At 40.6% G+C, this 16,649-nt stretch overlaps 1 protein-coding gene across 1 annotated transcript in view; it reads right to left on the reverse strand.

Annotated features, from left to right (window-relative positions):
* Positions 1-2,045: 2,045 nt before the first annotated feature.
* Positions 2,046-16,649, reverse strand: part of LOC115796474 (potassium/sodium hyperpolarization-activated cyclic nucleotide-gated channel 2) — a 35,048-nt gene continuing 20,444 nt past the window's right edge. The window contains 4 exon segments of the mRNA XM_075074442.1: positions 2,046-4,158; positions 4,710-4,874; positions 4,981-5,221; positions 5,371-5,517. Of these exon segments, the coding sequence (XP_074930543.1) occupies positions 3,209-4,158; positions 4,710-4,874; positions 4,981-5,221; positions 5,371-5,517 (1,503 nt within the window). The 3' untranslated portion in view covers positions 2,046-3,208.

A 16,649-nucleotide genomic window follows, 5' to 3' on the forward strand; every position in this document is an offset into this window, starting at 1 on the left:
CACACACAACATGTTGACAGTGGCTTGAAGCCAGCAGACTGAACATAGACACAAAACTGTCAGAAGTATGTGCTTGGCCTGGGCTGTATCAGCCTCATGGCCAAGGGTTCAAACAGAGTGTCACTAATCAAAGTGTCTGAGATGCCATCCTTTGAGTGGGAGTGAGTTACACACATATCTTACTGGTTGGATGCAATGAAACAGATACGGCGCCTGATATTGCCTGAAACATTAGCTCTTAAACTCTCCTTCCATCTTGCTCTCACTGACTGTGGTCTCATTCAAATAATATCAGCACAGTCCTGATAGCAGCTTAATAGGGCAAACTCTGGTATTAGCACAAAGGAATGGGGAAGAGGACCAATTGATTGCACGGGAACAGTAGTGAAGCACACAACAGGCATTGACTCAAATGGACTTCATTCACAATCATATTGGCATTTTAGTATGTACCTTTCCCATAGGAAAAAAAAAAAGCAATACAAAGTGTGTTGCTGATGAAAGAGGGTCACTGCTTTGTAACCAAGGTATGACAAAGAACAAGGTTTAGTGCATGTTATTGATCAAACAGAAAGAGAACATGTGGCTGCTCTACAGCAACAGTGAGCCAGGTTTTACAAGCCATATAATGAAGCCCTTGGATTAAAAACAATCACCTACGCCTTGTTTCAAACAGTTCACAGGATAAGTGATCACAACCAAACAGCAGAGTGTTAAGCTAATAACAATCTCAGGGTTACGACTTCACTAGGCCTCCTCCATATTTATCTAAGCCAATCAGATTTCAAGGGGAATCTTTCAGCATGGTTAAATCAACAAGTGGATGATGGGGAGGATAGACAAGTCTACATAAATCAATGGAAAGCCACGCTGCGGCAATCGATACATCTCTCTGGAAAGGTAGCAAACCTGAGTGAAATGTCCATCGCATCGACTTTACAATTAGACTCTGTCGATGTTCAGAGCTGAAAAAGGTGGACGTGGTGTTTGTTTAACACAATGAATCAGCTGCCTATTTTCTAACCCAATTGGAGTCACTTTCCTTCCTTACAGTTTAACCAGATAATGGGCCCAAGAGAAGTACTGCAACCATTTTAAGAGAATAGAGCATCGATTTTCATTTTGATTACAAGGTCGTAGTGCAACACCAGGTGCTTAATTGGATGTCTTCAGTGCTCACTTTGGACCAAGGAGCTCAAAGTTGTTATGACTCACTCTTATTCACGCCCACTTCAATAAATTAACTAATAAAAAGAAGAAGAAGAGAAAAAAAGGATCCTCTCATTTTAGAGCTAGAGATTGGGTTGTAACATACAGGTTAAATATAGCAATGTTCAACCCAGAGAAGCATCATCAAACCATAAAAAAAAAAGATCACACGGACACTCTGCAACACATACAGCAATGGCCACACCCCCCTTGCATCATAAAAAGCCTCTTTAAATCTCTGTCCCTTTATTTACATGGCAGTTTATATCTGATTAGCTGTCTTCCTTCTCGTATGGCGTACATTCAGCATGAGAAGTATTTCAGGTTCAACAGGATCAGAATATTTCGAATAAATATAACCAGCTACTCAAGCCTCCACCCGACACAGTGAGACATTCATGGGAGTTTTGGGTGAAATGGGACACATAAAGACTTTTATATGGAGCAAGTACTTTTTACAAGTGAGGCATTTTTATGCCCCATATTGCCTTCCCCCAAAACCCCATTTATCTCACAATTTAATATCTAATAAAATTAGTTCAGCTCAAGTGATTTTTTTTTTTTTTTTTTTTTTTTTTAAGGATCTGACCTGCCAAACTCAAAGCATGGATTGTTCCTGTGACATGAAACCAGAATTAAACAGTTTGTATTCTCTGTTTTAACAAAAAACAAAAAGTTATACTACAAGTCCTGTCATTCTCTCAAACATTTTTGGTTAAGGTAACAACATGGTCACTGGATTACAATACCTCAAGTGAAGCCACAATAGCTGCTGGATTCTTTAAGATTTCACATTAAAAACAAAACAATATGAAAAAGAAAGACGTTCACTTTCCTGTACAGCATATGTATAGATATTTATATTCATATATATTTATATATAGGCGGGTAGAGTATTGCAGAATTATATTGCATGTGTTAATCAATAAACCTAGACAGAAACAAGCAAGTATACAGTATGGGTTGTTCACAAATGTGTTCTTTCAGTAAAGCTCAGATATTTTAACCACCTTTGCCTTCAGGGTTACAATCAGCGCACTGACCAAACAGCTTCAGAGGTGTTTCCTGAAAGCAGGTCAGTGCCACCATCAGCGTGTCAAACCAACCATGTAGTGTAGTGAGTGTGAGTCCATTCTCTGAAAATGAAACCAAAACATATCAACAAACTCACACGCACAAACTTACACCCACATATATACATACACACAAACCAAATATATGGCTTCTAATGTTGAATCAAGGCAGTTAAATAAATGGCATTTTCTTCAATGTTTCTTTTTTTTTTGTTTTTTTGTTTTTTTTTTTAGTTGATACAGACACAACCAGACTTGGTGTTCAAGCTCAACTTTGGTTTGGGTAGATACGATGAATATAATATCCTTCCGTACTTTTTTCATCAACTATTTACACATCGATGTAAGATCGACCAGCGGTCTAAAACACTATTTCCATTACTATTTGAAACAATATGAAGAGCAATGTGTTCTTTTGCTACGACAGCTTATACAGAAAAGTTACACTCAAAACACTTTTGGACGCTTAAAATGTCATTGTCATTTGACCTCAAGTCCCTGATTTTCAGTTTAAGTCCAGCTCCTGCTAGATTGCATTGCATGGATTCTACACAGTATGCAATAGTTACATCAATCATTCTTTTCTTCTTATCTTTACAGAAAAGACAGCGATATACAGTAGGTGTTTGGAAGCAGAGTGAAAGGGGTGATACTAAGACTAAAGGTGCTGGCACAGTAGACTAGACCAGTTCAACCTTAAGTTATACTAGCTTAATTGTATAGACTCCTCCTAGCCAAAGTGTCAAGACTTTGAGTAGCTCTTTTCCTTCTGCTGACACCAGCACACAGTGCATCCAGGTCAAATGACTGGTGGCGCTGGCGGTAGCTGATTGGTCATTTAGCAAGCTGAACTGAGATCAGCTGAACTGACCTAAACTGAATAGATTCTCCTACAAAAAAGGCCTCTTTCTTGAACACTACCAGGGTCACAAGTTGGAAGACAGCCGGGATCTGGCAGAGTCTAGCTCTGGAAGGCTGACAATTGAATCTTTCTTGGGAACTCCAGAGTCTGGAGGTCCTGATCCAGCAGCTGCTGCTACTGCCCCCATTCCAGCAGGTCCACCAGGAGGAGGTGTAGAGGCAAATGCCACCCTCTGTTGGGCTCCCGATGATCTCACCACCCCTGAAGGCCCTGGCATGCTGGAGTGAGGGGGCTGCGGAGGTCCAATGGAAGTGTTGGAGGTGCGAGTGGAGGGCGGAGGGCTGGGGGCTGCAGAAGCAGCTTGCGGTGTTCCCTCCTGCGGGAGTGAAGGCTGGGAGGCAGACAGGGCACGAGTGTCCTGACTCAAGCTACCCATATGAAGGGAGTGGGTGCTCTTGTGTGAGGCAGGCCTCTGCTGGGTCTGTGTGGGGCTGGGTGCATGGTGCTGTACTAGGGACAGCTGGGACCCTGAGGGTCCTACGCTTGCCAAGTGCTGGAAAGTCCGTCCTGAAGCTGCAAGCGGGCTTTGGACTGGGGGGCTCGAAATTGCAGATCCAAACGCCCCTCCAAGTGTCAGAGGAGGCTGAGACTGAAGAGGAGACATGGACACTGGACTGGACAGGTTCTGCATCACCTGGAACCTTCGCACCATGCGGGGAGACTGCAGAGTCCCTGGACCCACCAATGGACTTGCCATCTGAGGGCAGAAGCTCATGGCCACAGCTTGCTGGAGGGTGGCGATAGCAGAGCCTGTCTGCGTCTGACCGGGAGGGGCAAAGATGCCGCCGAGTGAGGGGGTCATAGACATGGCCCGCGGCCGCTGCAAGTCAACCAGTTTCACCATCTCACGGTCATACTTGACGATCTCCTGAATCATCTCATTCTCCCTGTTATTGAAGACACCAGAGTTGAGATCATGCTGCACCTTGTGCATCAAGATGGAGTTCTTTTTACCTGCAGAAAGAAATGAAACATGGACTAATTATTTAAGATAAAAAGGTAGAAGCAGTAATGAGAAAGGAAGGGACAAGGAGTGCATAAAGGTGAATAATGCAGAAATACATGGAAATAGGATGACATATAAAGAGAGAACAACACGATTTAGATATAGAATGTGATGCCCTTCACACCAGGTACATCCTCTAGCAGAACAAGCCCTCAGGAAATATACGTGTCACCCTGTACTTTCATCTATTGTTACAGTATCCTGTGTTATTCTGAGGAAAGAGCTCAGCTCATTTTGCTGCCTATTTTCATATTCTGGAAACATTTTTCTTTTGTTTTTCATGCACAGCTTCATTTCAGAGAAGTAATTTCTTTAATCAAAAAAGAAAAGATTGCAGAAACACTTAGCAGCTGATGCTGTAGAGATGTACTTGGGTATATAATGCTAGTAATAAATGTACCAAAAAGGCAGACTATAAAATTATTGGAAGAATATTTCACTCACTTCTTTGTAACCTCCCTAATTAATTTCTTCTGTAAATCTGAAATTATTGTTTTACCTATGCGGTCTAGACGATCAATGGCAACAGTCTCAAAGGCTCTTCTCATCATGGGGTATTCTTCCAGCACTTCATTGAAGTGGTCAACAGACAGAGAGTAAAGTCGACAGTAAGTCTCTGCTCGCACGCTGGCTGTTCGCCGACCCCTCGTCAACAAACAGATCTCTGAAACAGGGAAACAGAAAATGCCACAGCTTAAAAAAGGTTAAAAAAAATTTCACTACCAAAAAAAAAAAAAAAAAAAAAAATCAACTGAAAAAAATCATGTTACCTCCAAAATAAGAGCCATCAGAGAGTTTCATTGCAAGTGTGCCCTTGGTGATGACGCTGCAGACTCCATGCTGGATAAAGTACATTTTCTTGCCGATAGTGCCCTCCCTTATAATGTAATCTTGTGGCTGGAATACCTCAAAACGTAGCTTAGTAAGCATGGCTGTCACAAAGTTTGGCTCTGCGTTGGCGAACAGCGGCATCGATGCCACCAGCTTGCGACAGTTGAAGTTGACAATTTCCTGAGACGAGACACATATTTGGTGCAAAAAAGAACAGCAAAATGTGTACCGTCACACTGAAATAGTGAATGTGTTTTAATATAAAAATACCTCAATATAATAATATAATGAAATCACATTTATGGAACTAAAGTGCATTATTGTCTCACTTCTCTCAGAGGCTCACTGAGTTCTCCCAGAATGCTCTCCTCATCAAACATCTTGCCCTGGTATCTGTGTTCATAATAATCATGGATTTTCTGTCGGAAGTCAGCGGGCAGCTTGTGGAAGGACATATACTGCTCCACTTGTTTGTACTAAGAGAGAGTGGGATGAAGAGAAGAGAGATTATTTTTATTTTCTGTTAATGCAGACAAAAACAAATAAAAGCACAGCGAGCTATTGCATTTAAAAGCCACACCATCAACAGGACCTGCAAATTCGTTTTAGCCAGGTACCTAGTGTGCATTGTATGGCTTTTCTAGTGTGACATTGTTCAGTTGTTCAATTGCATTGGCCTTGTTAAAGGGTAGGCCTGGTGTTATACTACAGTAAGTGCCACAAAGACCAAAAGCAGTAATTAACTGATCCATTTAAAGAAAAAAACACTAATATTGCTTATCACAGACTTGTTGAAACATTAAAAAACATCAGCGCACTGGGTGACATGTTCTCTCCTCACATAAGCACTGTAGTTCACTGTTGTTTCTGTAAATACTCACTGGAACAACCTGCCACTGATAATAGCCCCCAAAATGCACATTTACACCTGTCTGAGTAAATTGTTGAAAACTGTAGTGCTCAGTTATTTCTGGACTTTATTATTTACTGCCTCCTGCTAGGCAGGCACATAAAGACGACATTAAATTTTGTTAAAGATCCAATTTTGTGAACAGGCATGCCAGGCAACTGCTTGAGACTTGAGGCAGTTCAGTGGTCAGTGAGGGCTGACAAATTTTATGTCTTTAAAGAACCATTCGGCAGTTTGCAATAATATCTCAGTAGAAAATCTCCCTACAGGGCCCGTGCTCAAAGGGATGTGCAAAACAGATGTTTTAGACCTATGAAACAGCTGTCTCAGAAAATGAGTATAGGGCCAATCAGCATTGACCTTTGTTGATTATTAGCATTACCAAGTTGTTTTACAATCACTCGAGAGTGTGTGCATTTCATTTTATTTTTGTTGTATTTTCATCTAATAATTTTTAGCATATTATTATGATTTTTGATCAGCATATTGGCCTTGATAGAGGTCTGACCTTTCTGAGTGGCCTTCTAGTTTCCTTTTGGTTCTACTGGAGGAATTTTGGTCCACCCGTCTTTAAAGTATTGCTTCAGTTCAGTGGAGTTAAGAGGCATTTGTTTATGCACATCTCTTTTAAGGCTAATACCTTTGAATAGGAAGGAGTTCACTGTTGACTCATGACTGAAAGGTGCCAGGTACAGTTGCTGCAAAACAAGCCCAAATCATCACCCCTCCACCACTGTACTTGGGAGGTGGTATGAGGTCTGTGCTGATATGCTGTGTTTGGTTTTCTCCAAACATGCTGCTGTGCATTACTGTCAAACACCTCCACTTTGGTCTCATGTGTCCAAAATACACTGGTTCAGAAGTCTTGTGGTTTGTTCAGATGCAACTTTGCAAACCTAAGCTGTGCTGCCGTGTTCTTTTTAGAGAGAAGAGACTTTCTCCTTGCAACCCTTCCAAACAAGCCATACCTGTTCAGTCTTTTTCTAGTTGTACTATCATGAACTTGAACATTTCACATGCTAACTGAGGCCTGCAGAGCCTGAGATGCAGCTCTTGGGGTTTTTGCAATTTCTCTGATTGAGCATTGAACAGTCTGACCTTGGAAAGAAACTGCTGTGATGTCCACTTCTGGAAAGATTGTGTCATTGTGTTAAAACACATGAATGCTCCAGACCAGCAAACAGCCAAAACATCTGCTTTCGTAGAGGTGCTCACACTTGCTGATGATCAATTAATCAATTGAATTTGATTAGCAGCATCTGGCTGCTACTTTCCCTCTTAATTCCTATAAAAGCAGTAAGCTGTGCTTAGTTTTTCACAGGACTCAATGCAATCCTGTGAAAATGTTTTATACAACTGTACTTATAATAATCTATAAATAAGTACATCTAGGAGGAAAGCACTGGCTCACTTCTCTATTAAATGACAGACTTATATACTGTTAAATGTTGCCTTTTAATAGGATTTTGGATACTAATAATAAAAGCCTAGAATGCATCCATCCTCAAACCTTAAATAACCTAAGACAAAGGGCAAAATAAATAAACAGCATGTTAAAAAGCTATGATTAAACAATGTTACCCATGAGTTTAAGAAAAAAAAGCTTAAATCTGTAGCATTTCACTACCTCACTCTTATTTAACATTTAGAGAATATTTCTCGTGCCTCTTTTTCTTACAAATAATTTCTCCTCTTCTTCATAAACTCTTAAGCCTCTTAAAAGTCCTCCTCCTTGCTCCTAGTAGCATTTCACCTCACTTTTACTTTTTTCAGGGCTAAAATGCTTCATTAAATATGTATCTTTTCTGGAAATTTTGTCTTAAGTTTAAAGTAAAATTCTTAAAAATCTCTAATAATGTTTCAAGAATTTCTCTGCAGGAGCATGTGTTTGTAGCAGAAAGCTTTGTGAATCTCTGCACATCTGTATCTATATAGTAGGAAGTGGTGCTCACACACAGCATGTGAATGCAAAAGTCTTTCAGTATTTTGTTATAAAAAGAGAAAAAACAACATTAATGAGCTTTTGAATTGGTTACATGCAAAAAAAAATCATCCCATGATTCAACAGTATTTCACCTGCATTTTATTGAGTCATCAAACACAATACAAACCACGTAGCTGAAATGAACACACCTAGCAGCTAATCAATGCCAAATCAATAAAAAGTGAAAGATTCACTTCAGCATAGCAGCAAGACAAACACTCAGCTTAAATTGTTTAGATATGCTAATTTCAGTTCTTACAAAATGATCACTGAGAAACCAAAAACAACGTGGCTGGGCTGCAGAGAGGGGAGTGATAGATGCGGCAGTAAACAGAACAGACAGAGAACTGTTGGGATAAAAAGATTTCTCCTTGTACTCTGCTGTCAGCCTGTGTGCACTTCAACCCAGCTCAAATGGAAAGCTTAAGACCACAGCTCAGCCCAGCCTATAAAACTGTCCAAACCACAATTTTGAGAGGTCAGTGCACTGACAGATGGTATGTACTCACAACTTTCAGGGGCTGAGGAAGTCATCATCCATACCACCCCAATCCCAGGAGTCCTTAAACTCTACTGTGTGGTGGATGAATGGCACAATCTGCCAGCATCAAGTAACGTCCCCTAAAAATATCATCGGGAGGTTTGCTCGCAAGACCGCCTCAAAAAACGTAAAAGGTTCGTGGTTAACGAACAACGCTGTGTCAGATGTTGTGTGTCCTGCCAGAGGCCCCGAGCAAAACAATGAGCGCCACCTGCTCAAACAGCGTTGCAAGCTCTGAATCCTCAAGTGTAGCATGTAAACTACTAAACTGAAAATTGTTTACTGTGGGAAACAGAGAGCCAGGCTGTCTGTTTCCAAAAGAAAATTACAATTGGCAAACAATGATTTTCAGATGTACATAACCGAATGCATGTGTACTATACTAGAAGAATTATTGCTTCAGATCCAAGCTGCACAGTGTAATGAAAGCTTCCCTGTTTTTATTCCCTGATTTTATGACAGCAGTACAGTAACTGTTACAAGGACCAGAAAAGCATCCTGGTCACGCTGATGCACTAATAATAGATGAACATCAAACAACAAACTAAACAGACCCCACCCTTTGAGTACTATTTCACTTCAAGACAGAGATTTATTACTGTTGAGACTTGTTTTGAATTATCTCTCTTGCTATTGGCTGAACGTTTTACATTTTTCATGTAACATGAATGAAAGTCACAGGGGGAAAACAATGGACAGCAGAGGAAAGATGATCACAAAGCTAATAAATGGACCTGATAGGCCTGCATCATTAAAACTGAATAAAAAATGATATGCATACACTGACACTGTAGTGCAGTCAGTAAATACAGTATTTCTGCTTTTTTTCCTCACACAGTTACACAGACACACTCACTGGCTACTTTATTAGGTGTACCTGTTCCTGATCACTAACAAAAATATCTAATAAGCCAATCACATGGCAGCAACACAATGGCATGCATTCAGGCATGTGGCCATCGTCACGATGACCTGCTGAAGTTCAAATTGAGCATCAGAATGGAGAAAAAAAAGTGATTCAAGTGACTTTGAACGTGGCATGTTGTTGGTGCCAGACAGGCTGGTCTGGGTATTTCAGAAACTGTGTGATGCTCTCATGAATGTTTTCAGCCCATTGTTGAAGAAATAAGGCAAAAAGGGGTACTACCTACTTCTTATATAGTGAGTGTATAGTAATATTTCATTGAGGATAACATCATTAAAATCACTGTACAATATTTGTCTTGGGCAACAAATTGTGACAGCATTGTACTTTTAAAACACACCACTGATTCCTACCCATGCTTGTTTTCCAAAGCAGCCACCTGAATGGCACATAAGTGTGAGCAGTCAGCAAAGTGAGTGTACAGTACTGTGCAGAAATCTTGAGCCACACCTCATTTCTTTATATTTTATTAGGAAAATGGGAAATAGGTGCAGCAATTTATTGAAACATGGACATACATAGATGAAAATGCACAATATAAGGTAAACACAGTTTGTAAAATCTGATGAGCTTTAAAGTCAATATGATTCAATAGTCATTATGACCAACTTTATTCTTCAGCACACCCTGAACTCTTTTGGGCAAGTTTCCTTGTACTTGCCCCCAACAAGGAGGGTATGTTTTGGTATCATTTACGTGCATGCATGCGTGCATGTATGCCATTCTGTCTGTACGTATGATAGTTCAAAAAGTTTTGAATGAATTATGATAAACCTTTGCAGCATTGTAGAGTGGGGTCATGTTAACAATTCATTAAAATTTGGCTTACAGACACTATCTGGCCAGGATCTTTCTGTGTGGAGTTTGCATGTTCTCCCTGTGTCTGTGTGGGTTCTCTGAGGATACTCCAGCTCTTCCCACAGTCCAAAGACATGCAGCTAGTGTTGTTCAGTTAATTAGTGATTCTAAATTGCCCACAGGCATGAATGTGAGTGTGAATGGTTGTCTGTCTCTCTGTGTTAGCCCTGTGACAGACTGGCGACCTGTCCAGGGTGTACCCTGCCTCTCACCTTATGGCAGCTGGGATAGGCTCCAGACACCCCATGACCCTGAATTGCATATGCTGAAGAGGATGGATGGATGGATGGATGGATGGATGGTCAAAAATTGACAAAAAGCCTTATAATGTAGAAATTACAATTCTTACAAGTGCAGCATGTGTTGTCAACATATAGAAAGTACAGTATAAAGAAAAAATAGAATGTGACCTCTGACTTCTCCTTCAAGGTCAATAAATTGATCTGAAGGTCAAAGTGATAATAATGCTATATAGAGCTATTTAAAACTATGTTTCTTACTGCCATTATATTGACAACATGTAGGCATAGAGGGACTGTCATGTCACATTTGACCTCTGACCTCACTGCCTTTTTTTCAAGTTGACCCCAAAATGTGCTATATGTTTAAAGAAAGTATCATCAAGAGAAAAACAATTAATCCACATAAACAATAAATCTCTTAGGCAGCTTTCTTGTCATTTCTTTCAGTAGTCTTCAGGAATAGTTCTCCAGGCTTCTTGAATGACATTCAAAGCTCTTATTTGGATTTCAGCTGCCTTTTGTTCTGTTCTCTCTCAAGATGATCCCACACTGCTTGAGGTTTAGGCTCTGGGGAGGCCAATCCATGACTTATCACGTCCCATTGTGTGTTTTTCTATCCAGGTATGCTTTTACTGCATTGGTAGTGTATTTGGGATCATTGTCATGCTGAAATAAGAAGCTGTTGCCAATCAGAAACTTTCCAGATGGTATTGCATGGTGGGTCAAAATCTGATGGTACTTTTCTGCATTCATAATTCCATCAATTTTGACAAGATCCCCAACACCACTGGCTGAAATGCAGCTCCAAATCATGGCAGAGCCTCTAGTGTGTTTTATAGATGGCTGTAAACACTCACTGTACCTCTCTCTTGACCTCCCCCATACATAGTGATGATCCATCCACTCTTTATAGATTCAACTAAAGAAAGAGGATTTAAAATTGGTTCTTTGCTGCATTGTCTGTTATGTGTAGGCTCAATATTAAAACACACACACACACTCCTCTGAAAATGGTCAGGTACAAAGACTGGACAGAAAATGAATGAAAAAGCAGCTAATGTCCAAATAAAAACTTTCAAATACTCTTAGAAAGCCTGGAGAACTATTGCTCTAAAAATTACAAGAACGTCTGGCTCCTAGGGTGCAAAATATAAAGAAATGAGCAGTGCCTCAAGACTTTTGCGCAGTACTGTAAGCCTAGTCCAGATGAAACAGTGCCGTTGGCTTGAATTTGCTGAAAAAGGTTTCGGTCTTTGGGTATGTTTTAGCACCAAAACAGCAGGAAACTCCTGTTTTATGTCCCTCTGGATTCTGGAGTTCTTATAACTGACATGATATGACATACAAGGATGTGTAAATATTTTAAAATTGGCCTCTTTCATGAGTAAATCCTAGTAAAAGACATAAAAGTCTAAAAAGGAAAATGAACATTTACTGTAAGATTTTTTTGTTTATTTTCAATACCTGTCTTATTTCAAATACACAGAGGCAACACAATGAAACCGTGTTGCATGTAAGTTTAATATTACCCCTCTAGACTCACACCACTTCCTACTTTTCCTGCAGAGGGGAAATGGGTATGCAGTGAATGCAGATTCTTCTGCAGTGAAAAGAAGGCTCTCACTGCGCCCAGAAAAAACAATGGGTGTTTCTGACTGAATCGTCATCTACGGAGCTTCCTTAAGAAATATAACATAAACATAAATAAACCTAACATGCAACAACTGAAATATTCAGCATCTACATAAAGAAAAGTCTCCCCGGCTGGCACGGCTCCACAGCTCTTCTGATGGAGTTACGCAGCACAAAGTCTCACCTGCATGAGTGAATCTGTTTCCTGACATCTGCAGATGGAGGGCAGCCTGAAGAAATGACCCTGTGTCACAGCTCTTTACCCGGCGTGTCCACGTCAACACTGTGCTCTTGGTGTGCAGCTCGTAGAGTAGAAATGCTGATTGTGTGAAAAGACTGAGTGCCTGGGGATCGTGGCAGTGAGGATAAACCTCACAGAGGGAGAGGTGCAGCGACCGTGTGTGGTTACACATGAAACTCGGTCCTGCAGCTTGAGTCGGATAAGGCTGAACAAATAAGGCAGCTAAAGCTTATCTGATTGAACTGAGATGGTGGCATTTAATGACTTGACTTTGAGTGCCATGTCATAGTGTGGCGTATCGATCATCACCGGGCAAACGTCAAATCTCTCTAGTGTCACAGAGGAGAGAAAACAAGCGTCTGGCCAGTGCGTCACAGCACCCACAGGGGACTGACAAACACCCAAATTAGAGTGAAAATGACATCCATTTTCTGTGTCACTTTGATGATGCAGCGGCAAACCGCTCCACTGACATTTTGTCATCTAAACTGCTGTTTGGGATCTGTTTGTTTTTTGTGATTTGTTATTCAGAGGGAAATTTAAGGAGAGCTTTATATTTGATGTTGATTACATTTTCCCGCTTTCACACTCATAAACTACTGACCCAGCATCAGGTTTTTACTACTTTTTCCTTCTTTTTCTCCCTTTCTCTTTAGTCCCCTCCCTCTCATTCATCCTAAAACTCTCATTCTAATTCGGGTTCATCCCAAACGGACATGTGGTTGTATAATTCATTCACTCTGTTCCCTGCTAAATCGCCTCATTATATTATGAAGCACATTCACCAAAGAGAAGGAAATCAGATAACAGTAAGTAAGAACTTGTCTTGTCTGTCTTCAATTCAGAGATGTGTACAGAGGGAGGAACAACACACTGTGGGGTCTGACACAGCACAGAATCTCATTAAATGAAATGAAGCTTCTAAAGAAACGCAGGAAATCATGTAATTCAGTCAAAGGGAGAGGCAACCAAAGGAAACTCGGTGATAAGGGTTGGTTCAATAGAAACTTTTTTAAGCCAGTAATTTCCAGAAATGAATACCATCAGACATGGCTAAAAAGACAGTTTTTGTTGTAGATGTGAGTGCAGGAAACTCTTTGGCCACTATCTTTACAAAGTCAGTCTGCTTCTGGGTAATTGGGGGTTGAGTGAAAAGTAGTAGAAAAGTAGTTTTTGAAGAGGGAAGGGAGGAATAACAAATAACAGAGAACTAATGTGTGTTCTCTATCTCACTGACTCCGTTCAACCTCTATAATGATATTAAAGGAGAGATCATTATAAGGAGGCCATAAGGAGGTTTTTTTTTGTTTGTTTGTTTGTTTTGTTTTGCACAATTCATCATCCAAATTAAATAAAAGTGGAATATCCTACCAAAATGTGACCGCATCTATAAAACATCAGGTTTTATAGATGCACTTGTTTCATCAAGTGCATTTGGTTAGCAGCACCTGGCTGCTTCTTATTCTCTTAATATGTGTGGAAGCAATCAGTCTGTACTTAGTTTTTCACATGACTGCATAGAAATGCATACAAACCCAGTGCATAGAACTGAATGGAAAGCAAAGCACAATCTGACCTTTAAAGACCCTACACCTCGACATAGCTGTTCTCACTTAATCCTGGAAATTACAAACAACTTCATTAACAATCAAGACATAGTAAAATGTGTCCTCTGGCACCAAAACAGGTATAAGGGGGAAAAATAGAAGTATCAGACATGTCAAACACTGTACATGTCCACAAAGTCCTTGTGCATCATTCACACAGTCCTTGACCCACTTTTCTTTATAACTTGGCTTCAGTTCATTGAGGTTTGAGGGTATTCATTTATGCACAGCCCTCTTAAGGTCCCACCACAGAAATTCAGTTGAGTTGAGGTCTGGACTTTGACTGGGCCACTGCAACACCTTAATTTTTTTCTTTTTCTGTCATTCTGTTGTAGATTTGCTGCTGTGCTTGGGATCATTGTCCTGCTGCATGATTGTGAAATGATAGACTTCAAATTGTTTTTAAATGGTCTTTTAACCCTTCCCAGATTGAAGAATTGCTTCTCAAAGGTCATTGTTGATGTGTTAACACACACCTGAATGCTCCAGACCTGCAAACTGCCAAAACCTCTGCTTTAATAGAGGGGCTCACACTTACTGATGATCAATTAATCAAGCACATTTGATTAGCAGCATTCAGCTGATACCTACCCTCTTATTTCCTATAGAAGCAGTAAGAGTGTACTTACTTTTTCTTACACTGCTTCTGTATTTTGGCTTAGTTGTTTGTAAATAAATAACAACACGTGTAATATGTCATGTTTATAAACATGCTTTTCCAGTTAGCCAAACATGCAGTTATGCATGCTTATGGTATATTAGTGTAGAGATATAGCAATATAATGTCCAGCATATTCAGCCAGCCAGGAATGGGAGGACAATGAAGTTATATGGTATCCCAAAGCAATAAATTTTGAAATAAATCTATGCATTCATAAATTTGAGTCTGTTTGTTTGTATGTTCGTTCTACGCCCCTCTGCTGTGTGTCACTGTGCACTGTTAATATTTATAACTAACAAAAGGTCTCTGCACCAAAGCCACCAAGCCAAATTCTCCCTAAATATAACCATGATGATGAATTGTGACTCTGACATTTCTTCTGGGTTGAAATGGAAACCTTCACACAATGCTAGCTCAATCCACACTGGGGCTGTAACAGACTGCCAGCAGACGTGTTTTGCTAACACTCTCCAAAATGATAAAAATGTCACTCACAGTCCTATCTGGAAGCATTGCAAATTCACCCAGCAGCATCAGCATCAGCCTCACTGGCATGCATGGCACTTTTCTGCTCTCTGAGTTTTTTTTTTTTTCCCTTAATAAACATGTCTGCAGCTCAAATACTAATCCTCACAGAGCAGCAGAAAAAAGAAAATCTGACAAACTCAGAAAAAAGGTTTCTGGGGAAATGCACTTCTTGGCCTCAGCAGAAAAATATATACAATGGGGCAAGGTGAGGATGTATTAGAAAAATGTCTAAATCTGTGAGAATAAACATAAAGCATGCAGCATCATGGAGTAATTTCTAATATCAAAGCATGTAGGTTTCCTACTGCTCACTTCATCCTTAAACTGAATAATATACAGGCTGTTTGAGGATTAGAAACTCATCACAGCTCTGACATTTTTAAGACTTTAGTTTACTGGCTCATCCTGTTGGTGCAAATTCAACATGATGTTTGAAACGAAGGGGAAAACTTAAACTTTTGACCTTCACAACAGGAGAAGAGGAAGCTCTCAAAATCGTGTCTCTTTTTGATTTTTGGATAGGTTTGCACATCTGGATGACATGTTCCTCAGAGAGGAAAACACAAAGGACCTTTTCTCTAGCCTTTTAACTCCCATAATCCAGGCGCAACTGTGAAGACAAGAGCCTCAGTCAGCACTCTACTTGCTGAATTGTTTTTCTTCTAAACCATTTATTGGACATGATTTATACTCAAGTGTGCTGCACATGGCAAAAAACTCTATGGGGAGGCCGCCAATGCTAGCCAGACAACAAGCTGACAAATACACTCCAAACAATGTGAAAATACAGCATTCAAATATCTTGCAGTGCGCAGGACTCTGTCTCCCACAGTTTACCCTCCCCCTCACTTTGCTTGTGTAGCAGCCAGTTAGCAGTAGCACTGCACCTTTCAAGGACACCACACCAGAAAGGATAGAGATAGAGAGAGAAGCGAAGAAAAAAAAAGAGAGGAAATTTCGATCCGGAGGTGAGGAGAGCAAAAGATAGGAAGGAGATATATAGAGCAGAAAATCAGGTGGAGATATTTAAGGAGTGCAGGGGACGGGAAAAAGGGGTGGAGATTATGTAAGTGGGCTGGTTATTAAAGATGCCATAAGAGATGATATAAAGAAGAGGCAGCATGAGAGTGAGACCCAGTGAGTGAGTGACCATGAGAGGAGCGAGAGAGGTATTCAGGGAGTGGCAAAGCGGAGGTGGGCTATGATGAGCTTACGTCACCTCAGGATGACATTGGCCAGGACACACAGGTCGCCTGCCTCATCAAAATGCTGCGCAAGGGGGGACATCATATCACACAATCACACAATCACACACAACACACACAAGCCACACACACACACACACACACACCACACACACACACACACACACACACACACACACACACACACACACACACAGGCACAGCCTCTGGCAATGTGGCTCTACCTGGCCGAACACACCCGAGTATCTGATTGGCTGCTGAAAGCAGCAGCACT

The sequence above is a fragment of the Archocentrus centrarchus genome, chromosome 17 (genome assembly GCF_007364275.1).
Source record: "Archocentrus centrarchus isolate MPI-CPG fArcCen1 chromosome 17, fArcCen1, whole genome shotgun sequence".
Classification (NCBI taxonomy): domain Eukaryota; kingdom Metazoa; phylum Chordata; class Actinopteri; order Cichliformes; family Cichlidae; genus Archocentrus; species Archocentrus centrarchus.